At 42.1% G+C, this 24620-nt stretch overlaps 1 protein-coding gene across 1 annotated transcript in view; it reads left to right on the top strand.

Moving 5' to 3' along the window:
* SLC12A8 (solute carrier family 12 member 8) overlaps positions 1 to 16706 on the top strand; it is a 108382-nt gene extending 91676 nt beyond the window's left edge. The window contains exons 8-11 of the mRNA XM_060009920.1: positions 3920 to 4017; positions 4576 to 4693; positions 12275 to 12335; positions 15651 to 16706. Of these exons, the coding sequence (XP_059865903.1) occupies positions 3920 to 4017; positions 4576 to 4693; positions 12275 to 12335; positions 15651 to 15816 (443 nt within the window). The 3' untranslated portion in view covers positions 15817 to 16706. The remainder of the gene's footprint in view (positions 1 to 3919; positions 4018 to 4575; positions 4694 to 12274; positions 12336 to 15650) is intronic.
* The last annotated feature ends 7914 nt before the right edge of the window (positions 16707 to 24620 follow it).

The raw sequence follows: 24620 nt of genomic DNA, 5'->3' as shown, positions 1-24620 counted from the left end.
GTCTCCTCCCACCACTAGTCTGTAAGACTTATTTCTTCCAGTATAATCCTTGAAAAGAGAAAAAAAATTCCTTCTGTCATTTTGGAAGGGTTTTGAAACCATAGCTGTTCAGAATTCTGAATAATTGTCCGCCTGCATTGTCTGTCATACCTATTCAGAGTCATTGAGCATCATTGACTGAATTCTCCCTTGCATTGCTGATGTGTAAAACTGCACTGTGCTTGCCTGGAAGACACACCCCTTCCTATGACTCTCCCTGGAGTTCCTCAGAAAACACATACACACACACACAACTCCCTTGGGTACAGTGTAATTGAGTTGGTGCAAGGTCAAGATCAAGTGTGAAACAGTGAGCTTAACATTTGGCAAACCTCAGAGAGGCAGAAATCTAAGTTCTTCACCAATAGTGTTTCTTCTTAATAATCAATGGAGCAGCTGTATTTCACTAAGCCTGTGATTGAAAAAATGAATCATGCATTGCACATGTTGAAAATATACAATGTAATCAAAGACAATCTTAACAGTGTCTTTTCTTTAAAAAAAAGAAGTAATAGAGCCATCAATTCAAATCAGTCATGCACCTTGGCAGAGTTCTTTAAAATTTATTTTATTGAAGTATAGTTGCTTTATAATGTATTAATTTCTACTGTACAGCAAAGTGATTCAGTTATACGTATATATCCATTCTTTTTCATATTCTTTTCTATTACGGTTTATCACAGGATATTGAATATAGTTCCCTGTGCTATACAGTAGGACCTTGCTGTTTATCCATCCTATATATAATAGTTTGCACCTGCTAATCCCAAACTCCCAATCCATCCCTCCCTCACCTCCCTCCCCCTTGACAACCATGTCTGTTGTCTATGTCTGTGAGTCTATTTCTGTTTTGTAGATAAGTTCATTTGTGTCATATTTTAGATTCCACATATAAGCGATATCATTTGGTATTTGTCTTTCTCTGTCTGACGTCACTTAGTATGATAATCTCTAGGCCCATCCGTGTTGCTGCACATGGCATTATTTCATTCATTTTTATGGCTGAGAAGTGTTCCATTGTATATGTGTGCCACATCTTCTTCATCCATTCATCTGTTGTTGGACATTTAGGTTGTTTCCATGTCTTGGCTATTGTGAATAGTGCCGCAATGAACATAGGGGTACATGTATCTTTTTGAATTATAGTTTTGTCCAGATACATGCCCAGGATTGGGATTGCCAGATCATATGCAACTCTATTTTTAGTTTTTTGAGGAACCTCCATACTGTTTTCCATAATGGCTGCACCAATCTACATTCCCACCAACAGTATAGGAGGGTTCCCTTTTCTCTACACCCTCTCCAGCATTTGTTATTTGTAGACTTTTTAATGATGGCCATTCTGACATATGAGGTGATACCTCATGGTAGTTTTGATTTGCATTTTCCTAATAATTAGCAATGATGAGCATCTTTTCACGTGCTTATTGGCCATCTGTGTGTCTTCTTTGGAGAAATGTCTATTTACGTCTTCTGGCAGAGTTTATTTTAATCCACAATTAATAAGGAGACACTTCTTGAGCACCTCCTATACACAGACCCCTACATGCCTAGATTTGGTATTTAGAGATACAAAAGACGGCCCTTGCCCTCAAGATATGGAGATATAAAAGATAAGTATAATAGTTGGAAGTATATGGTAAAGGCAGACATGTTGTGAGGATGAAGACTTCTCTGGGACCTAGGATGATTGGTCATTCGTTTAGCCTCACATATGGGACATTTACTACATTCCAAGTGCTGTTCTAGGTGCTGGGGGTGGGGAACATGCTGAACAGACATAGAAGGTCTCTGCTGTCATTGAACTTGCATTCTAGCAGGAAAGACACATAATAAACAAGCAAACACACATACTGTGATGTCAGTAAGTGATAAATAGTATGATGAGTAATAAAGTGGGGTAACAGGATAGAGACTAGAGTGGGGAGGGTGGTTCTGTTTCAGATAGGTTGTTCAGAAAATATCTCTTTGAGAAGAGGATATTTTAATAGAGAACTGAATTGTATAAAGCAGTGAACCATGCAGAGATGTGGGAGAAGAGTTACAGGCAGGGGAAATGGCATGTATAAAGGTACAGATGGAAATTGGATTGGCAAATTCCAAGAAGAGCAGAAATCCAGCAGTGAATGGAGAGGAGTGGGTGGGGGGAGAGAGGTAGGAGATGAGTATAGCAAGGAAAGCAGAGGTCAGTCCTGTGTAGGGCCATGCACTCCATGGTGATTATGACAGAAGGTCATGGAAGATTGTAGCTAGAGGTGTGATATGATCAGATCCAGCCTTAAGAAGATCACTGGCTTCGTAAGGAATAGATTGTGTAGAAGTAAGAGAAGGACCTGAAGCCTGTTTTGAGGTATATTAATTAAGGGAGGCTAAACTGCTATCACAAATAAACAAAAACACAGTGGCTCAAACACAATGGAAATTTATTTCTCACTTGCACTAACAGTCCAGGAAGGGTGTTCCAAATCAGTGGGAGGCTCTCCTCCATGCATTGCTTCAGGGACCCAGGCTCCTTCCATTTTTATGACTTCACCATCCCCTAAGTCCTTATAATGAGCAAAATCAAGACTGAGTTACCACGTTCTGATTTCGGGCACAGAGAAGAGGCACACCTACTCTCTCAAAGACTCTGATGCAGAAGTGACACTCACCACTTGTGTTCACATTCCATTGGTGAGAACTTAGTCACATGGCCACACCTAACTGCAATAAAGAAGAGTGCTGAGGACTGAATGAATGCTAGGATTCTCCAATTCTTGGGGGTTGGAAGGAGGAGGTGATCCAGCAAAGGAGACTGAGAAGAAGTGGGCAGTGAGATAGGAGGAAAACTAGGAAACTGAGGCATCCTAGGAACCAAGAGAAGAATGTGTTTCAATAAGAAGAAAGTGATCACATGTGTCAGGTGCTATCTGAAAGGTCAAGTAATATGAGGAGCTGACCATTGAATTTGAAAAGATTCAAGTCATTGCCAACCTTAGGTAGAGTCGTTTTAGTGGAATGGTATATACAACCCTAAAAGTAGGTTGAGGAAACAATGGAAGGTAGAAACCATATAGGCAATTCTTTTGAGAATTTTTGCTATAAGGGAGACCAAAAAATAGGATAGTGGCTAAAGGGTGAGCAGAAGATATTTCTTTAGTTGGGAGAAATTACAGTGTATTTGTGTTTGATGGGGATGATCTAGTAGACTATGGAAAAATTGACGAAGCAAAAGCAAAATCCTTGAGCAGGGCACAAATACAGGGATGGGCCTTAGGTAGGAGCCACAACTGTTCATCTACTCTGAAAACAGAAAGGCTGAAGAGAGGGTACAGATGAAAGTGGGTTGGTAGATTTGGTGATGAGAGGATATGAAAGCTGTCTTTTGAGAGGAGAGGTTGGAAATTTGTTACATCAGAGAGAAGGAGAATGAGTTGACTAGGTATAAGACTTCTGAGTGGTGCTGAAGCATGGAAGCAGATAACATATCCAAGGGAGTACTTGCTGAGAGTCTTGGATCATGGAATCTAAGCTAGGTAAGAGGGTAGTGAAAAGAGGAGGTAGGTGATAGGAAGCAAAAACATACTAGGGCAAGTTGACTGAAGGTCCCTCTGTGGTCTATGAATAGTTGAGGTGGGAGACAGCAGAGCGAATGAGAAAAAATGGAGGTGATGGGCTGAGAGTAAATTGATTGAAATCACGATTTAGGAGGTGTAAGCTTTCTGGTAAAGACAAGCCTCAGTTGTGGCAAAGGGCATTAATGGTTGAGATGAGTGGAAGTTGTCTTTTAGGCTGAGTTACAAAATTGGAGAAGAGGAGCTCATAAGTATTTGCTAATAAAAATACTAGAGGCTTTGGTAACAAATTAGTAACCAAGGATTTTGGCTCATTTATTTTTTAGATTTCTTCCTAAAGTCCAGGCTCCAGGAGCAAGATATCCAGAGGAGACCAACTTCTTTCTACACTCGCATATGCAACCCCTGGGTCTCCCTGTTGGGGGTGAGTAAGTTCATTTTGATCTCAACTGTCCTTGAGATTTAATTCAGGTGGATACATGTGTGATCTTGGGGTGGGACTTGGGGGAGGAAAGAGGAGAGTCTCATTAGGAGCAATGTGATTTAACTGCCTGTTATATTAGAATTTAGATGAGGCTACATATGGCAAGATTACATTTAATGAACCACTTATTTTAATCAATGGTTTACTTTTTAAATAATTAATCATCCCTGATAAACTCTGGATCACCTAATTTCTAGATACACCATATTAGCATAATTTTACTCTAACTTGTTTCTCCTAGAAAGGAGTAGAACAAGGACCTAGGATAGAAAGTCTATTTATTGATTGTTTTGATTAGAGGGTACTTTCAGGAGGATGTCTTCTCAAATACCTACTTTAGAGGGGTTTTTTGAATTATGAGTGAACTTCAATTATTCAGACTTATAGAGTGTTCAGAGGTTGACGAGAAGACTGTTGTTTCTTAAGGCCCTAGCCTTGTGGCTCGCTTACTGTGTGTTTAAACCATTAGCTGACTTGCACTTCCTTCTGTTTCCACAGGCTGTTGGGTCCCTTCTCATCATGTTTGTGATCCAATGGGTCTATACCCTGGTTAACATGGGTGTTGCTGCCATTGTGTATCTCTACATTGGTTGGACCAGTTCCGGGCTTCACCTTGGTAAGCAACAGAGTCATTTTGCCACCACCTCCTTTCTTCTCTTTTAGCATTTATTGAAAAAAACCTGTTTCGAACACATACTAAATGCCAACACTGACTCAGATAAAAATCCCGCTTTCAAGGAGCTGACGGTCTAGGAGAAAAAATATGGCATGCGCATAAATGATAACAAATGAAAAATAATAATAAATCGTGAGGTTTGTAAGACATGTAGAAGTAAAATGGATGACAACAATAGCACAAGGGCCAGGAGGGAAGAAATGGGGATATACTCTTGGAAGTTTCTTATAGTATACGTGAAGTACTAAAATGTTACTTAAAGGTAGACTGTGATAAGTTAAAAATGTGTACTACAAACCCTAAAGCAACTACTAAACTACCGTATACCTTGGAAATATTGTGAGTTCAGTTCCAGATCACTGGAATATTGCAATAATGTGAGTCAGACAAATATTTTTGTTTCCTAGTACATATAAAAGTTACGTTTACACTATACGGTAGTCTGTTAAGTGTGCAATAGCATTATGTCTTAAAAAACAATGTACATAACTTAATTTTAAAATACTTTATCGCTAAAAAAGGCTAACCATCATCTGAGCCTTCATCGAGTCATAATAGTAACATTAAAGATGACTGATCACAGATCACCATGAGAAATATAATAATAATGAAAAAGTTTGAAATATTGTAAGAATTACCAAAATATGACACAGACACAGAAAGTGAGCAAATGCTGTTGGGGAAATGGCCCTGATAGACTTGCTTGATCCAGGGTTGCCACAAACCTTCAACTTGTAAAAGATGCAATACTGGGAAGCACAGTAACAAAGTGCAGCAAAATGAGGTATGCCTCTAACACAGCAAAGAATTACAAGTAATAAGTCAATAAAGGGGATAAAATTGAATTAAAAATACTCAGATCAATGTTAATTAGAAAAAAGAGAAAAAGATAATAGACCCAAAACAAATAGCAAGGTGGTTTATATAAATCTAGCCATATCAATAACCACACTAATTTTAAATAGTCTAAACACTCCCAATCAGGGACTTCCTTGGTGGTGCAGTGGTTAAGAATCCACCTGCCAATGCAGGGGACACGGGTTTGAGCCCTGGTCTGGAAAGATCCCACATGCCGTGGAACAACTAAGCCCGTGCGCCACAACTACTGAGCCTGTGCTCTAGAGCCCATGAGCCACAACTACTGAAGCCTGCACGCCACAACTACTGAAGCCCATGCACCTAGAGCCCGTGGTCCATGACAAGAGAAGCCACCGCAACGAGAAGCCCGAGCACCACAATGAAGAGTAGCCCTAACTCAAGGCAACTAGAGAAAGCCCACGTGCAGCAACGAAGACCCAACACAGCCAAAAATAAGAGTAAATTAATTTATAAAAAAATTTTTAAAAAGATAGTTAAAAATAAAATGAAATAAACACTCCCAATTAAAAGGTCTAAGCACTGAGATTGTCAGATTGAATAAAAAAGCATGATCCAACTATATGCTATCTACAAGAAACCTACTTTCAATATAAAGACACAAGTAAGTTAAAAGTAAAAGGATGGAAAAAAGATACATCATGGTAAGATAAATCAGACAAAGCTGGAGTGACTATATTAACATCAGACAAAGTAGATTTCAGAGAAAAGAATATTACCAGGGATAAAGAGGGTCATTTCATAAAGACAAAGGGAAAATTAATCAAGAGGACATAATAAATCTTAACATTTATGCACTTAAAAACAGAGCTTTGAAATATAAAAAACAAAGCCTGATAGATCTGCAATAATAAGTAGAAAAATTCTCGATTACAGTCATAGATTTCAACACCTCTCTCTCAATAATTGATAAAACAAGTAGGCAAAAAATCAGTAGGGCTTTAGAAGACTTGAATAATGTTATCAATAAACATGGCCAAATTGATATTTATAGAATACTCTACCTAACAACAGCAGAATATATATTTTTAAGTGCACATGAAACATTTACGAGCATAAACCATATTCTAGGACATTTTTTAAAGTCTCAGAAAGTTTAAGGGTATTCAAGTCAATTCAAGAACAAAAGGGGAAGTAAATTAGAAATAAATACCAGAAAGATATCTGGAAGATTCCCAAATATTTAGAAACTAAAGAACACTGAATAACACTAAATGACTAAGAACACTAAGGAGCACTAAGTAAACTAAAGAAACTAAATAACTCATGGTTCAAAGGAGAAATAAGTAAAATTAAAAAGTATTTGAACTTGACCCGGTCCGGGCTGATCCCACATGCCGCGGAGCGGCTGGGCCCGTGAGCCATGGCCGCTGAGCCTGCGTGTCTGGATGACTGTGCTCTGCAACTGGACAGGCCACAACAGTGAAAGGCCCGCATACCGCAAAAAAAAAAAAAAAGTATTTGAACTGAATGAAAATGAAAATATAACATCAAAATTGTGGGACGCAGCTAATTCACTACTTAGAGGGAAATTTACTGCGTCAAATGCTTATATTAAAAAAGAAAGAAGTGTCTCAAAATAATAACCCCAGTTTCCCACTTAAGAAACTAGAGAAAAAGAGCAAATTAAACCCAAGTAAGAAGAAACAGGGAAACCATGAAGATCAAAGTAGAAATCAATAAAATATAAAACAGGGAAAAATAGAGAATGCCAGTGAAACAAAAAGCTGGTTATGTGAGATCAATAAAATTTACAAACCTCTACCCAGACTGATCAGAATAAAAGGAGAGGAAACACAAATGCTCAACACCAGGAGTGAGAGAAATGACATGACTGGAGAGTCTACAGACATTAAAAAGGAAAATAAGGAAGTGTTTTAAACAGCTTTATGCAATAAATTTGACAGATGAATTGGAAAAATTCCTCAAAAGATACAAACTATCAAATATCAAAGCTCACTCTAGAAGACATATAGGGCTGTTTAGGTCATCTATGAAAGAAATTAAACTTATCATTAAAAAACCTTCCCATAAAGAAAACCTTGGGCCCAGATGGTGTCACTAATGAAACCTATCTAACACTTAAGGAAGAGAGAATATCAATTTGATACAAATGCTTCAGAAGACTGCACACCAATATCCCTCATGAACATAGATATAAAACTTCTTAACAAGACTTTAACAAATTGAATACAAAATAATATAAAAAGCATAATAATACATCATAAGCAAATGGGTTGTCCTAGGAATTCAAGGTTAGTTTAACATTCTCCCTCTCTTTTTTTAAAAATTTTTATTGGTGTATAGTTGCTTTCCAGTGTTGTATTAGTTTGTGTCTGTACAGCAAAGTGAATCAGTTATATGTATACATATATCCCCTCTTTTTTGGATTTCCTTCCCATTTAGGTCACCACAAAGCATTGAGTAGAGTTCCCTGCACTATACAGTAGGTTCTCATTAGTTATCTATTTTAGTTATCTATCAGTTCTCAGTAGTTATCTATTTTGTACATAGTAGTATATATATGTCAATCCCAATCTCCCAATTCATCCCACCTCTCCTTCCCCCACTTGCTGTCCATACATTTGTTCTCTACATCTGTGTCTCTATTTCTGCTTTGCAAATAGGTTCATCTGTACCATTTTTCTAGATTCCACATATATGCATTAATATACAATATTTGTTTTTCTCTTTCTGACTTACTTCATTCTGTATGAGTCTCTAGGCCCTGGTTTAACATTCTTAATCAATCAATGTAATTCACCATATTTATGGACTAGAAGAGGAAAACTACAAAACATTTTGAGAGGAAATTAAAGAAGAAATTAAATAAATGAAGATTTATACTATATTCATGAATCGAAGATTCAATTCAATATTCTTAAGATGACATTTCACCTCAGAATTTTCTATAGATTAGATATAATCCCAATCAAAATCACAGCTGCCTTTTTTGTAGAAATTGGAAAGCAGATCCTAAAGTATTTATATGGAAATTCAAAGGACCTAGAATAGCCCAAGCAACTTTGTAAAAGAAAAACAAAGTTGCAAGACTTAACACTACCTGATTTCAAAACTAACTGTAAAGCTAAAGTAATCAAGACAGCATGGTATTGGAATCAAGATAGATAAAAGAATCAGTGGACAGAGTAGAGAGTCCAGAAATTACAAAGGCAATTCAGTGGAGGAAAAAAATAGTCTTTTCAGCAAATGCTGCTGGAACAATTGGAAATACACAAGCAAAAAACAAACTTCATACATCATACAATGTAAAAATAGCTCAAAATGGATCCTAGAAAATATAGGGAAAAAATTTGTGACTGTGAGTGAGACAAAGATTTCTTAGATACAACACCAAAAGCAGGAAAAAAATTGATAAATTGGACTTCATCAAAATTAAGGACTGTTCCTCCAAACACACCAGTAAAGGAATGCAAAGGCAAGCCATAGACTATGAGAAAATATTAGCAAATCACATGTTTGAAAAGGACTTGTACCTAGAATATATAAAAACCCTCAAAACTCAGTAACAAGAAAACAACAAAAAATTTTAAATGGGCATAAGTTTTAAATAGGTTTCAGCAAAGAACATATATGGTTGACAAATAAGCATGGGAAAAGGTATTCAGTGTGATTAGTCATTAAGAAATGAAAATTAAAACCACAATATAATATTATACACCTATCAGGGTGATTAAAATTAAAAATACTGATCATGCCAAATGTTGGCAAGGATGTGGAGCAGCTAGAGCTATCATATATAGCTGAGGAAAATGTAAAAATAATACGATCACTTCGTGAAACCATTTGACAGTGTATTACAAAATATATATATCTGCTATATGAGTTAGCCACTGTACTCCTAGGTATTTACCAAAGAGAATTAAAAGCATACGGGCATACAAAAACGTGTATATGAATATTTATAGCAGCTTAGTTTGTAATAGTCAAAAACTGAAAACAGTTCACATGTCCATCAACAGGTTACTCTGTAAGTATAGTATAGCCATGCAACGGAATACTATTTCGTAATAAAAAGAATGAACTATCGATATATGCAATAGCGTGAATCTCAAAATAACTGTGCTGAGTGAAAGAAACTAGAAAAAATGAGTACGTAATGTAATATTTTACATATATACATATGTTATTATTAAAAATGCAAACTAATTTCTAATGACAGCACTATCAGCGGTTGCCTTTGGATGAGGGTGGGAGTGTGGATACAAGGGAGGGAGGTCTTATGAAGTCGCTTGAGGGAGCTTTTGGAGGGGATGGATATGTTCATTACCTTGCTTTTAGTGATGATTTCACAGTATATGCATGTGTCAACACTTACCAAATTGTACACTTTAAATGCATGTAGTTTGTTCTAAAAATGTACCTGGGATTTGTTTTAATCAGGTATGATAAGACACACAGACACAGAAATTATTATCATGAAGAAAGAAGTTTATACTCACAGATCCCTAGGAACAGGAGGGTCATGCAGGGCCACAGCGGAGAGGACCAGGGTTGGTCAGGAGGCAAAAGAGGAAGTGGGGAGAGCATGGCCCATAGCCTTTATTAGGCTTTTAGTGGGAAAGAATGGACAAGGCAGGTAGATAGCTGAATAAGTTTAGGATTAGGTAGTTTGAATAATTTCAGGGAACTCTAGATTATAGGGGTGGTCTCTAGTTGTCTGGTTTTTGGCCCTGGGGTGATTTAAGGCAGGGGAATATTGGCTTGATGTGTGAGAGCTTGATAAAGGAGATGGTTGGGGGCGCGGGCTCTGGACTGGTCGGTTTGTATATCAAAGGTGTGCTCATAGGGGAGTTGTTTCCTATCTCTAGGAATTAGCACCTCTAGGATCAAGACCCCAAGTGCCAGAGCATCAGGAATAAAGAAAGGAAGGGGCTTCCCTGGTGGCGCAGTGGTTGAGAATCCGCCTGCTGATGCAGAGGACACGGGTTCGTGCCCCGGTCCGGTAGGATCCTGCATGCCACGGAGCGGCTGGGCCTGTGAGCCATGGCCGCTGAGCCTGCGCGTCTGGAGCCTGTGCTCTGCGGCGGGAGAGGCCACACAGTGAGAGGCCCGCGTACCGCAAAACGAGAAAAGAAAAGAAAAAAAAAAAGAATAAGGAAAGGAAGAAAATATTATCAATACTGTGTGTCAGTTACTCCTCAATAATAAAGCTGTTTTAAAAATACATTCAAGAGCCCTTTTCATCAAAATTCTACAATGTTCCAATTTTTAAAATAAAGTAATTATGTAGTTTTAAGTCCTAACTAAATCAGATGGACCATAACAATCCAGGCAAAATGAAAAAAAAATGCTTCCAAATTAGAATAGTCTGATATACATTTTTGAAAGAAATGCACTTCAAACACTTGAATCACATGTACATTAAAAATAATGCTTTAGAAAAAGTCATACTAAGAGTCCTTATATCAGCTAATTTAATGGAGAAAATATATTTTAATTAACATAGTGATTACATCAGTGATTGCTTCTGAATTTCTTAGAAGTTAGTTTGATCCTAAGAAATTTAAATATTTCCCAGAAATTTATTTACAGGAAAGTATGAAATCAAATTTCAGGCCCATCTTCATCTAAAATTTAGATAATTTAGAATCTAAATGAGCATAAATAGGTAGGACCAGTTAATAGAATATTTATGTTTATTTTCTAAATACATGTTATCAGCTGCATACTGTTGACATTAGTCAAGATTCTAACATAAGCCTCTTAAAATAATGCTCACTTCCTGATCATATATTGAACATGATCTAATTAACCAATTTTCAACCAGCCATATATATATATATATATATACACACACACACACACACACACACACACACACACACTCACATATATATATATAATATGAATATGGTGGAGTGAATATATATAATTTGGAAAAGCACTTTATAAAATTACATTTCATTTGCTTTCCTAAAGTTATATATAATTCATTTTGTGAGATTTTAAAAAAACTCACACCAAAGGAGAAATGGATTTAAAAAAGAAGCTTTTTAAACAAAGTTGATAAACCATATTGTAGACAGTGCGTCTGATGCCAGGATATTTGGTCACTGTCAACAACAATCTCACTTCAAACTTCAGCGCTAACATTTCCACATGCTATTGCACAGGCACTATTTGATTCACCCAGCACCTGAAGAAAACTTCCTAAGGGCCAGATCCTGTGGCTGTTGTGCTGTGTGTGTTACCAGATGAAAAAGATGTGCTTCCTGGCCTCAAAGAGTGTATGGTCTAGTAGGGGACTTTATAGTGTCTACTTAAACACATAATCAGTTTGAATCTAAGGAAAAAAATTATCAAAATTTAAAACCATTAAAAATTCCAAAGACTGAAGTTAGCAAGTCCTGTGCTTCTTTCTCTATAAATGCATTCAGTTTCTTTCTTGGGATTTTGGAGTTTAGAAATCAACTTTTGGAAACTACATGAAATATGAAGTCCTTAGCAGGTTGCTGTCGGAGTATTACAATGAATGTCATTTGGTTAGACCGAAAAAGGAAAAAAATTTTTTTTGTGCTATTGTGTGTGTGTCAGGGGATGTATATTTATCCCATTAAACCTGGGATTCTAGATGCATACATAGAGCCTTCATAAATATTTATGTCTATGTCTTCCCTGCAGGTTTAGCCTCCAACTTCAGCCTTTTCAGATGGATGAGGTCTCTTCTGATCCCCTCCTACAGGTCTGTGCCAATCTGGGGCCAGGATGAGGGGCCTGGGATGTGCTAAGGGTGTTTCATTTCTTGCTGGGCTTGGGTGAATTGTGGTGTGAATACCTGATGATTGAGAACCTCAAGGAAACTCAGACTGCTCCTCACGGCCCTCCACCACCCAGCCTCCCTGCTTTAGCTTCTCAGAAGCTTCCTTTGGCCCATGTCTTCTTGTCTTCTTATCCTCAGGAATCATGAACAGAGGCTTTCTTTAGAATCTGGTTGCAGAGTGATATAAGTCAAGAGAGTTACTCTCAGTGAGTTCACAGTCTAAGACACACTAGCGTTAGTACTCACACACAAGACTAAGGCCCAGAGAACTCCCATTCTTCCATCTCAAGTCAGAGGTAGTTGACATGACTGTATTGGTGAAAGTGCAGAGGTAGTTGACATGACTGTATTGGTGACAGAAACAGAGTAGCGATCCTGCAGGATTTCTGTGGGACCTCCGTGTTCAAATATTCAGGGAAAGGGAAGAACAGACTTTCCTGAGAAACAGGAGAAAGCCTCACAGGGAAGGTAAGCTTTCATGAGTGCCCTAATCTCTCTCTTCCTCCTCTACCCTTCCAGTGCCAATGCGTCCTCACCTTTGAAGGCCTCAAGACTCTGGAAATTACCTCCCTCCCCTTTCAGTATCAGTGAGGGGCCAAAGCTACAGGCTGGGAAAATCCAGGCAGAACCCAACTAAGTGTTTATTTGGTTTCATTTTGTTGGTTTGTTTCTGAAACTCTAGAAGTCTGGGTTGCCCTTGCCAATATTTCCACCTTCCACGCCCAGACGTTGCTGAGGGATTATGGGACCCTTTCCCATTGATCCCAGATGTAAGTTCAGAATTTTTTTCCCCATTTTTTTTTATTGTGGTAAAATACACATACCATAGAATTTTTTAAAGTATACAGTTTAATGGTATTAAGTACATTCATACTGTTATGCAGCCGTCACCTCCAAGCACCTCCAGAACGCTTCATCTTGCAAAATGGAAACTCTATACCCATTAAACAATAACTCCCCATTTCTCCCTCCCAAGAATCCTTCTTAAGACGACTTTTTATAAGCACTGCCAATCTGTTCAAGTTGGCCCAAGAAATGAAGGCTGGATGCTAGATCCAGCATCAAATGATGATGAAAGGAGCAGGAAACCAACAGAGAGAGGGCTGGCAGGGAGAGTGGTGTGTAGGGGGGTAATTCCCTGCTGTTTGCTTGGAAGCTGGGCTAAATGTCCTGTATGGAGCCGTGGTGTGGGTGTGTCACCTCTCTGCCTCTCTTCCAGGCTGAGGCACCAGGTTGGGTGACTCAGATCACAGCACTGATCTGAGATCACTGCACTGCTCCATCTTCCCCAGCCTCCTAGGCCTGAGGGCCAGTAGAGTTTAAGTGGAAATAGATTCTGTGTGAAAGCTGCCTGCAGATTCTGGAGCTACAGCTGGTGTGTGGTTGAGAGTATTTGGCCTTATCTGATTCTGCATGAATGTTTTTAGGTATTGTAGGCTTTGAAAGCCTGCAAAGGGCCATGGGAGGTCACTACTCTTTTTTGGACTCTGAATTTCTGGAATTTCACCTCTGAGATCACTGTTGTGCAATGTGGAAAGAAGAATGCATTAGGAGGAGATTATTCTTAGAAAAGGGCAGTACTTTGGTTGGAAGAGAACCTAGTCCACACTATTCATAGCTCTGTGAGCTTGTGGAGTGGTTGGTGGAGGCCTCAGCTAAGTCTGTGTCAAATTTGCTGGCCTCATCATGGTGACTGAGCGATATTTTGTGATGGTTGTTCAGGAGGGTGAAAGGACTAAGAAATGGTGATCCATTTAAAAGTAGAAATTGGTAGCTGTGTTTTCTCTTTTGTAATTTTGAGTATTTTTCACACCTGTTGCCCCAGATGCTCTTCAAAACCAAAGAAGAATAATATTGTAGGGTGTTTTGGGCGAAGGAATTTGGCTGTTACTTCCTCTGTGACACCAACAGTTCCCAGAATTATGTGAAATTAAGCCTGACCTTAAGAAAACTTTCTTTCCTGAAGTCCTAGCAACTGCCCAGGTGAGAACCCTTAGGCCATTCTAGACTAGAAAGTGAAGTGTATTATTTCCCTGAACTCAGAAAAATACGATGGTTTTACCTTAAAAAAAAAAAAAAAAAAAAAGCATTTACAAGAAAGTTCACTGGCAAAAACCCATGTTGACTGGTACGGCATTTCTGTCACTTCCTAACCTTACTTCTTGAAGATTCAACCTTTATAGAAGTTAATTCATTGCTCAGAAAACCTCAGCCCACCTAATTTAGATGTGTTCTCGAGCAGCTGCAAAGCCTTAGTCGTGTGATCCAAACTCCTGTAACAGCACAGTTTTCTAGACAGTGAAGCTTTCTGCTTAAGTTCCACAGATTTATAACAAGGTTTCTACCAGTTTTTTACAACTATCAAATAAATATATTCCTTATTTAAACAGTTGAGCGCTGCTACTTATAAAGCCAATGATTCTCTCAGGGTAAAGTTTTAAGAGAAAAATCTATGCCTAAGGTGTGATTTCAGGACCTAGCATAGGCGGAAGGAACTAGAAGGGGCCTGAGAAGGTGAGGAAATAGAGGCACAAGGAGGTGAAGAGGTTTGCCTGAGGCCACCAGCCTGATTCGTGGCAGAGCTGTGACTGTCTCTGTCTTCTATAGATACGCTGGCTGCCAGGATGGTCTTTCCTTACTCCTTTCTGCTGTCAGCAGTTTCTTCACGCATCGCTAATATGTTTCTTTACCAGTTTCTTCCAACTCCAACTCTTCTGCGGACCCTTCAGTGACAATGGCATCCGTATTGGGACTCGCTCTTTGCCTTAGGCGAGCTTGGTGCCAAAAGCCCTTGCACTTGACCGTGTAGCTGCTTTGCTCTGTAAACCTCGGCTCTGGAAATCATTCCTCACTCAACTTTCCTTCCAGTGAACCAAAGAGAAGGTTTCTCTTTCTCCTCACCTCAGCTTTCCAGCCTCTCCATTCCATTATTTCATTTGACAAGAAAGCCAAGTAAAGCTACAGAGCCCCAACACAACAGCATTTGGAAGGTTATTTTTATAGTTTCATACATTTCTACTAAAAGAAGGTAAATTTCACTCTTTGATGCTTATTTCTCATACTTTGGGTTCATGAAGTATTGTACGTATAGCTTTCAACAGTTATGTTGTTTAATACATGTTTATTAATAAACACGACATTTTTGCAAATCATTTCTCCATCCCAGAGGAGACTTACCGCCACTGGTTAACGTTTGGTCTTTCCTTCTGACCGTCCTCCGTGTTTCTCTCACCAAAGGAACCTGCGATCCCACCAAGAGCAGATAATTTTGGCGCCGTCCCTGGCTAGGGTTGACATGGAGATGACTCAGCTCACCCAGGAGAATGCAGACTTCGCCACCCGGGATCGCTATCACCACTCCTCCCTCGTGAGCCGGGAACAGCTGATGATGCCTCAGTACTAGAGTACTGAGTCGTCAGTACTAGGCAGCCTGGGACCCGCCCCTTGTGTAGCTGTCCAGGGTACAGTGGACCCAAATCCCAGAACCTTTGTGAAGCTGGTTCTCCTTGGTAAGAAACTCAAAGACCTGTCCTCCCCCTGTCATTCTGGATGATGGAAATGTGCATTCTGATGTGGAGCACCACGGCTAACCAGGGGACCCACTGCAATGGCGGTGGCCCCTGAGACACGCCTCCAGTCTGAAGGGCTCCATGTGGACCCCAAGACTTGCAGGTGTCCAGACCAGATTGCTTGTTCTGAGTGCCACAATAAATGGTTATTTTAAATTTTATTTTATTATTTATTCCTTGAATAAATAATATGCTTACATGGTTCCAAACCCCAAAGTAGAATCGTACATATAGTGAAAAGTCTCCCTCCCATCCTTGTTTGTCATCTGCTCAGTTCCTACCCCCTACCCCAGAGATAAGCACTCTTCTTAGATAACGCTCCCCACATTTCGTTACGAATGTACAAGCAAATAGGAATGTGGATTTTTATTACTCCCTTTTCATCCACAAAAGGTAGCCTATCATACATGTGTTCTGTACCTTGCCTTTCCTCTTAACAATCTATCTTGGAGACATTTCCGTATCAATACATATGCCGTTTCCTCCTTCTTTTTCATTATATGAATGTGCTATAATTTATTTCATCAGTTCCACAATGATGGCATTTGGATTGTTTCCAGTCTTTTACTATTACAATCAGTTCTGCAGTGAATAATCGTGTTCATATGTACAAGCATGACGAATATCTGTAGGATAAACTCCCAAAAGTGGAATTGCAAGATCAAAAGGTAATGCATTTGTAAGCTATTATTGTTTAGTGAAGGTCTTTTTAATTAAAAAGTTAAATTACCATGAATTACTTAATGGTGACTCAATGTTCTCAAAAGCACGCGTGGTGCCCCACGCTCTGGACACCTTGGCAGCTGTTTTGCTGTATGAACACATGAGGGGACAGGACAGTTTTGGTTCCTCTCTGAGCTCAGTGTGGCATTCATCACAGGCATCCAGTCTGGGGGCCAGGGCCCTGGCTGTGCCTCCATGAGTTCAGCCCTGGCCCAGAGTTGGTGGTTTCACCCCTGAACCATGGAGAGAGGTACTGTTGGATCAGTTCTGACCTCTTTCTTCTGTAATAGAGCTTCTCAAAGTCAGTGTGCTAAGAAACCTGGGAGGCTTGTTAAAAGTGCACATTTCTGCAGCTCAGTACTGGAGGTGAAGCTTGGGGGTGAGTCGTGGACTTTACTTTTTTTTTTTTTTTTTTTTTTGCGGTACGCAGGCCTCTCTCTGTTGTGGCCTCTCCCGTTGCAGAGCACAGGCTCCGGACGCGCAGGCTCAGCGGCCATGGCTCACGGGCCCAGCCGCTCCGCGGCATGTGGGATCCTCCCGGACCGGGGCATGAACCCGTGTCCCCTGCATCGGCAGGCGGACTCTCAACCACTGCGCCACCAGGGAAGCCCCATGGACTTTACATTTTTAATGAGTGCCTCAGGTGACTCAACACAGGGGACCCTTGGACACCATTTTGAAAAACGTTGACCTGTTGGATGAAACGGGCTTAAAGTAAGTTGGGGGTGGGAATGTCATGATTAGGGTTAGGTCTCAACCTTCTCTCTTAGGAAGTGAGATCTGTTGATAGTTTACGCTTACTGTTCACAGTGAGATCTAGTTTATAATTACTGTTCATGCACCTTTGGGGTTAAATACCAGACTTCCAAACATCATTAGAAACAATGTAAAGAAAGCAAACACTGAGTTAACTATAGGCATATGGGAAATCATTAAAGACAATATTCATGAAGGGCTGAGTTAGTGTTCTCTGAAGGCCCTTTTTAAGAAGAAGCCGCACTAGTTTCCTGTAGCTGCTGTAACAAATTACACAAACTGAGTAGCTTAGATCAACAGAAATTTATTCTCTCACAGTTCTGGAGACCAGATGTCCAAAATCGGTATCACTGAGCTGAAATCAAGGTGTTAGCAGGACTCTGCTCCCTCCAGAGGCTCTAGGGGAGAATCTGATCCTTGCATGTTCCAGCTTCCGGTGGCTGCTGGCATTCTGTGACTCGTGGCCACATCACTCCCATCTTTAAGACCAGCACCTTCAAATCTCTCTCAGTGTGACCACACTGCCTTCTCCTGTGTGCACCTGACGTGGGCCTCTGCCTCCCTCTTATAAGGATACATGTGATTGCATTTAGGGTCCACCCAGATAATCCAGGATGATCTCCTCCTCTCGAGAGTCGTAACTTCATCACACCTGCAAAGGCCTTGGCAAATGAGGAAACATCCCCAGGTAACAGAGATTGGGCGGTGGATATATTTGGGGGAGCCATTTTTCAGCCAGCCACAGAAGGCTTTACTGATTCAGCTTTTTGCTCTTCTGAATCCTGGATAACAAGCTAAAAAAGTATCCCCTCTGAAAAAGATGGTCCTGGGTTTGAAAACCATATACAGCAGAAGATTCAAGTATCCAAGATGAGAACTTTCCCAATATGATTAACTTTATGGAAAAGAGTAAGAGAAGAATGGGTATGAGAGAGAATTGCAGCATTTGACTCGGTGTTGGGGGTACCGAAATGGCAGACGCTAAACACTCGAACCTCTATTTAGGTCCAAATATCTTGTATTTAAAGAAAACTATATTGTATAAATAGTAATAGTAATCAGTAAAGCAGTAACGGAGTCTTAGCCTGGGCTCCCAGAAAGCAGAAGTTTATGTGCTATTGCTTTACTGGGGGGTACCTTCAGGGAAGGAGTGAGAGAAAAGAGTGGAACAGGTGAGGAGGCATGACATTGGGTTAGTGACCCTTTAGTATCATGTGCAACGGAACACTTGGTCTCAGAGGACCCTTCTGAGAGATGATAGGAATACCCGTGTCTCATGACCCCTTTGCAGAGGGAGGAAGGGATGAGAATTCATCCACTGGTTCCTGTTTCCCATAGTCAAAGGCTAGCCTTGAGGGGCATTAACACGCGCCCTGCCCCCGCCACCCCACACTTGTGATTTGAACTTGTGTGAGTACCTAGCGAGTTCTGCTGCAAGCAGCTACTCTGTGGACATGAGGCACTGTTGGGTTTGTGTGCGTTAAATTGACTGGAGTCTGGCAGAACTGGTTGCTGTGGTGGTGGCTGAGATGCACCAGCCTCAGCTCCAGAATCAGGTGGGGCAGAGAGGATCTGAGGTGGCATATAAGAGGTATTGTATACTGTCCGTGTATGCCGGAGGTCAGCAGTAAGTTCAGGTTGTCAGAGAAGTGAGACAGATGACACTGGATCATTCAGAGAGAGTTCGGTTATCTAAAGAATGCTAAAAGGGCCAGCACAGTCAGGATATTTGGCAGTGAGACTAGCATCATTTTCTTAAAAAGACAAAGGGAGGGATCCCTAGACTGAAGGTCTAACCAAGGAGTGCACGGTTGTAGGGGAAAACGTCGGAAGGAGTGAGGGTCACATTAGATCTTCTGGGACCATGAATGTCTCCCTTCAGGCCACACTGTTTACGAATTTATCCGTCTAATGATCCATCTATCCACCAGGCCATCTAACCATCTACCCACTCGCCCATTGATCCATCCATTCACTCAGCCATCCACCCACCCTCTGACCAGCCATCGGTCTACCCGTCTACGCACCCATCCATGGCTGGGGCAGTTGTACACGTGCCTCAGACCACCTCACCTGAGCCGAGTACACCTCACCAATCTCGGAGCTTTGTAATGTAAAAATATGGTTGCAGGCCATTCAGACAGAAATGAACTAACTCCTCAGTCACCACCCTCAAACTTTCAAGGTGAGTACTGCCCAGTTCTAGAGCATCCTTGAACTCAGGACTAGGAACCAGAACAGGGGCCATTTTCTCAGATGTCTCTGGGAGTCATGCTAACAAGTCCTCTGACCTACACAATAGGGTGCATCCTGCACAAATGATTATAAGTCAGTGTGGGAGTTTGAGGTTCAGGATTTCATCGTCCTACCTTCCGTCCAGTTTTCTGATGGAGGAAGTATGTTTAAGGATGGGAAACACTGTGTCAGTTTACGTACTGATACCTGGACAAGGGTGTAAGGGTGGTAGCAGAGAATGCAGCTGAGGTCAGAAGGTGGAAGCAAAGCTTGTCATGTCTAACTTTCTTCCTCTTGAATCTAAGAATCCACTTCTCTCAGTCCCTTGGTTGAGGAGCTGGAATCAAGAGACAGAATGACCAGCTGGGCTCATCACCCAATAACACGTGGGGGGAGATCATAAAGTGATCACCTTTCAGCTCCAGGCTCTACCTGCCAATGAACTGTGGCCCCAGACCTGACCAATCAGACTGACCTCCCCCCTCCCATGGGGAGGAGCTAATACTGACTGATAGACTGGTGGTGGGGGCAGAGGTGTTCCCTCTGCCTCTGGTAACGCAGGAGGGAGCTTGGGTGGTAGCTCCATCGTCTCCATGGAGGAGGAAAGTGAGGAGAGCTAAAGGAACCCCAGTAGCAGTGAGAATACTGACAGAGGCAGACACAGGGTCTGTGGGTGGACAGAGGAGCTCTAAGCCATTCTGACAGTAGTCAGGGAGGGCTCCCTGGAGGAGGACATATCTGACCTCATTCAAGCACTTCATGGGCAGAGAGGAGGGGCAGGACATTCTCAATAGAGAGATCAGCGCAATCAAAGGTGTCTGGGGGCTGAAGGGTAACTGAGAGTTTCACGAGTGTCCGGGTGGGGCAGTGCAAGGCAGGGGAAGTACTGGAAAGGCAGGCAAGGGTCAGGTCTGGAAGGGGTTTGCTACCTCTCTGTGTGTGCTATGGGAATGAGGAGGTAAACCTGAGGAATGATCATAAAAATCCATCCTCAGCCTTTTCTAGGGCTTTACCAGAAGACCCTTGTAAGAATTCAGTGAGCGTGATCCAGGCTCAGAAACAATCCAGCTTTGATCTGCTCTTTCGCTGACATTGTGTTGCCGTTCCTGCTCTCCTTACTGGGGAGGGGAGAGAGGGCCAGTGGGGGGCGTCCCTCTTGAGGTCAGAGCACGTGGGAGGAGGGGAAGAGGAACCAGCCCTGAACTTTGCAGGGGCAGGGACTGGTCATTGGAGGTTCCCAGAGGCCCGCCCCCCTCACTCCCTGTATGCTGAGTACCAGCCGTCCCAGTGCCTGGTGGGTGTGGGTTGTTGGTGGGAGGAGTGGGGTGGAGATAGGAGCAAAACAATTAGAACACGGCAGTCCTGATGTACTACTTTCCTATTGCTGCTGTAACAGATTGCCACAAACTTAGTAGCTTAAAACAACACGGAAGTACTCTCCTACAGCTCTGGAGGTCAGAAGTCCGAAATGGGTCTCACGGGGCTGAAATCAAGGCATCAGCAGAGCTGGGTTCTTCCTGCAGGGTCTAGGGGAGAATCTCTTTCCTCGCTTTTTCCAGCATCTGGAGGCTGCCTGCATTCCTTGGTGGTTGCCCCTTCCATCTTCAAAGGCAGCAGTCCGCAGTCCCGTTGTCTCCCTCCTCTGCCTCTGTCATCACATCTTCTCTAACTCTCCTGCCTCCCTCTTCTGCTTTTAAGGACCCATGTGATTAGATGGGCCCACCTGGATAATCTAGCATAATCTCCCCATGTCAAGAGCCTTTATTTAATCACATCTGCAGAGTTCCTTTGGCCATATAAGTAACTGTTACCTAGGATCTGGGGATTGGCACCACCATTTACTAGCTGTGTGACCTTGGGTAGGCTTCTTAACCTCTCTGTGCCTTCATTTCCTTCTCTGTAAAATAGGAATTACAATTCCTGCCTGCCTCCAAGTGAATCTGTGAGTACTTAGTAAAGTGAGACTCACATGTTTTTGGAGGAAGTCAAGGTGGAGGCGGTGTCATACGTGTTCTTCCACCGCCCCTACTAATTCCATGTCACTTAATGTGGGCAACACAGAAAGAAAAAAGATCAGTGGGAACTGCAGTGGTTCTTGGCATCTACTAGCCGGAGGTTTCAGAGCAGGGTGGAGTTCTCCTGCTTCAGCAGGCCACGCTATATCTTGTCAGCAGCAGACAAGGTGGGACCTCTTCTCCAGCCATCAGCAGGGACTCTGCGGCATGCGTAGTCAGGGCGCGGGGAGCTGGCAGTCGCCGCTTGCTGACCACCGTGTCAGCTCTGCCTCCCTCTCCACTCCCTTGGCTAATCGGACCCATTTGGCCACGTCCCTATACCACTGCTCTCAGCCTTCTTCATTCCCTTGCCAGAGCCTTGGGGAATTTTCTTAAACATCAGAAAACCTATCCCACTCTCCAGTTCTTTTGAACCAAGGCTTACTCGAGAGCAGATAACCCGCTTTTTGCTATGTCTTATCCCCTCCGTGTCTACGTGGATGCCCTGGAGGAGAGGATCAGAAGTGGCGGTTGCATGGTCTGTGTGAGTCCATACTGTTTGCACTTCTCTGCAGACAGGGACATGCAGACGTCTGTACTCGCCACACACTGCTCAGCATCCCTGCATCTGGGAGGTGTTCCTGGGCTCCTTTGAAGGGACTCACAAAGGAAAATGGATGCCAGTTTGTTAGTTTGAGGAAGGAAGTAGAGGTGTAAGCCCCTGACTCTTGACAAGGTACTCTTCTTGGAGGGGAAGGTCACATTCAAGCAAAGGGTGAAGCAGACGGCAAGAAAGGCCCACCAGCATCGGGGGGTCCGCAGTTGGCTGTGCTCCTGGCGTGCAGCCCGTCTCGCAGCACCAAGGCTGGTGCCCTTACCTGTTCCCTAGGCTGCTGGGCTAGGTGAGTGGACGGAGCATAGTGGTTGACTACTCACCACCATTCATAGAGGTGAGGGTGGCCACAGCCTCCTTCTGAAAGAGGCAGAGCGGTTCTCTAAATGGGAGTCTCTAAAATAATGGAGAGCCTGTTTTTCTTCTCCCTTTTTAAATTGTGTTTCTTTTTTTCCAAGTTTTACTCCAGAAAAAAAAAGAAAAAACCAGAAAAAAGGGGAAAATCGTGTTTCTTTGAAAACACACACACACGTGTGTGTGTGTGTGCACGTGCACTTTCCTGACCGTTTGTGTTTGTTAGAGATGCCTCTCTATAAAAAGAAGCTGGACTTCCACATGTGAAGACTGGCTTAAATTATGGGCCATGTGGTCTACATCAGATTCACTCTGGGCAGCCCTGAGGGTGAGTAGCATTTCAAAGGATTAGCAGTCATCCCCCAGCAGCCGGCAAGAGGGCTCGATGAACGCTGATCTGTGCAATGTGACATAGACCATATGTGTTAAGAGGCTGAGGCTCAAATATGAACCCCAAACTGAAAGTCACAAGGACAGACACTGGCAACGGCAGTGTCAAGTTTTAAGCGAACTGCTTGGCAGACGGGCAGCTCTGTGTAACTCTGTGTGTCTGTATCGGTCCGGGTGGGCTTGCTGCTGCAACAAACAGCCCTCGGATCTCAGTGACTTGACACTTCATACATTTATTTCCGGCTTCTGTTCCAGTCTGATACAAGTCAGAAGCGGGAGGGGAGCTCTGCCCCACACGGTCGTTCAGGGACCACTGTCATTCTGTTTTGTAGTTGAGCATCTTCTAGGCCCTCAGAATCTTCCCCTGAATTCTCATCCCCCCGTTGGCAGGTGAGAGAAGAAAGGGAGGATGCTGTGGCAGTTTCAGGGGCTAAACGGGCTCATATCACTTCCTTCCACTTTCCGTTAAGAGGCTGGCTGGGAAACGTGGGTCAGCTCTGTGCTCAGGGAGATGAGGAGCCAGGTTTGGCGGGCATCTGGCCAGTCTGTGCCACTGTGCTCAGGATGAGAACAGCTGGATTGGGTTCTTCACTGGGGGCAGTTGAGCGAGTCTCCTGATCTGCCCTGCGTAGGTTTTGCCCCTTCAGGGCTCTGTCTTTTGTGAGAATTTACACATTTGATCCAATGATTCTGCCATTCCTTAAATCACGCTTTGGAATTCCATTTTCAATATTCTCTTCTGAGCCTTTGAATAATCTCATGAATGACAAGTTTTTGTCCTTTGAGGGTTCATTTGATTTCTGGAAGCAGCAAAAATCCTTTGGAACCAAATCTGGGAATGAGGGGACTGACCAAGCTAAACCATCTCTTTGGGTCAAAAATGAGGTGTGAGCATGAAGCAAACTGACTCTTGAAGCAATTTCTACAGATGAGATGCCAACACAACGCGTTTTGAGGACTGACAGTGTCACTGGAATAATTTCATAAGGCCTCTCAAGGTGCTGATTTGAAGAAACAACATTTATTTAGATCAACTGCACGTGTGTGTGTGTGTGTGTGTGTGTGTAGTGAGTAACTCTGTAGTTTGGGTTCTGCTCATCTTTTATTAATGATCTGTGTTGGTCTTCTTCCGCCCAACCAGATTGAAAGACCTTCAGTAGTAGAGGTGTATCTTCAGTTATAAGTCATCCCAATTCATGGCTTTATGTATTTTTTATGTGCCCTGTCAACCCGTCCAACTCATCACGGATTCATTCAGTCACTCACTTAACAAGTATTTATTGAATGTCTATGTGTGCAAAGCCACGTGTTTTGTTTTGTTTTTTTATTCAGAAACTGTGAAAACAGATGACAGCAGTTGCTCCCCCAGTAGCCTGCAGCTCAGTTTTTAGGAGTATTCTAGGATTAAGAAGCAGGAAATGGGCACGGACTTCTTGGCTGGCTAGGAGGAAAGGAAATGGGACTTGGAATAGACTGCACTCGGATAGTTCAACCAAAATGCTCTGAGGAGAGTAATTATTCACATTTTCTTATGGACTGAGGACAGTGCATTACCTCTTCTCTGGGTGATGGT

This window comes from Delphinus delphis, chromosome 4 (assembly GCF_949987515.2).
Source record: "Delphinus delphis chromosome 4, mDelDel1.2, whole genome shotgun sequence".
Classification (NCBI taxonomy): domain Eukaryota; kingdom Metazoa; phylum Chordata; class Mammalia; order Artiodactyla; family Delphinidae; genus Delphinus; species Delphinus delphis.
The sequence above is the reverse complement of the archived record's forward strand: the minus strand, read 5'-3'. Positions and strand labels throughout refer to the sequence as shown.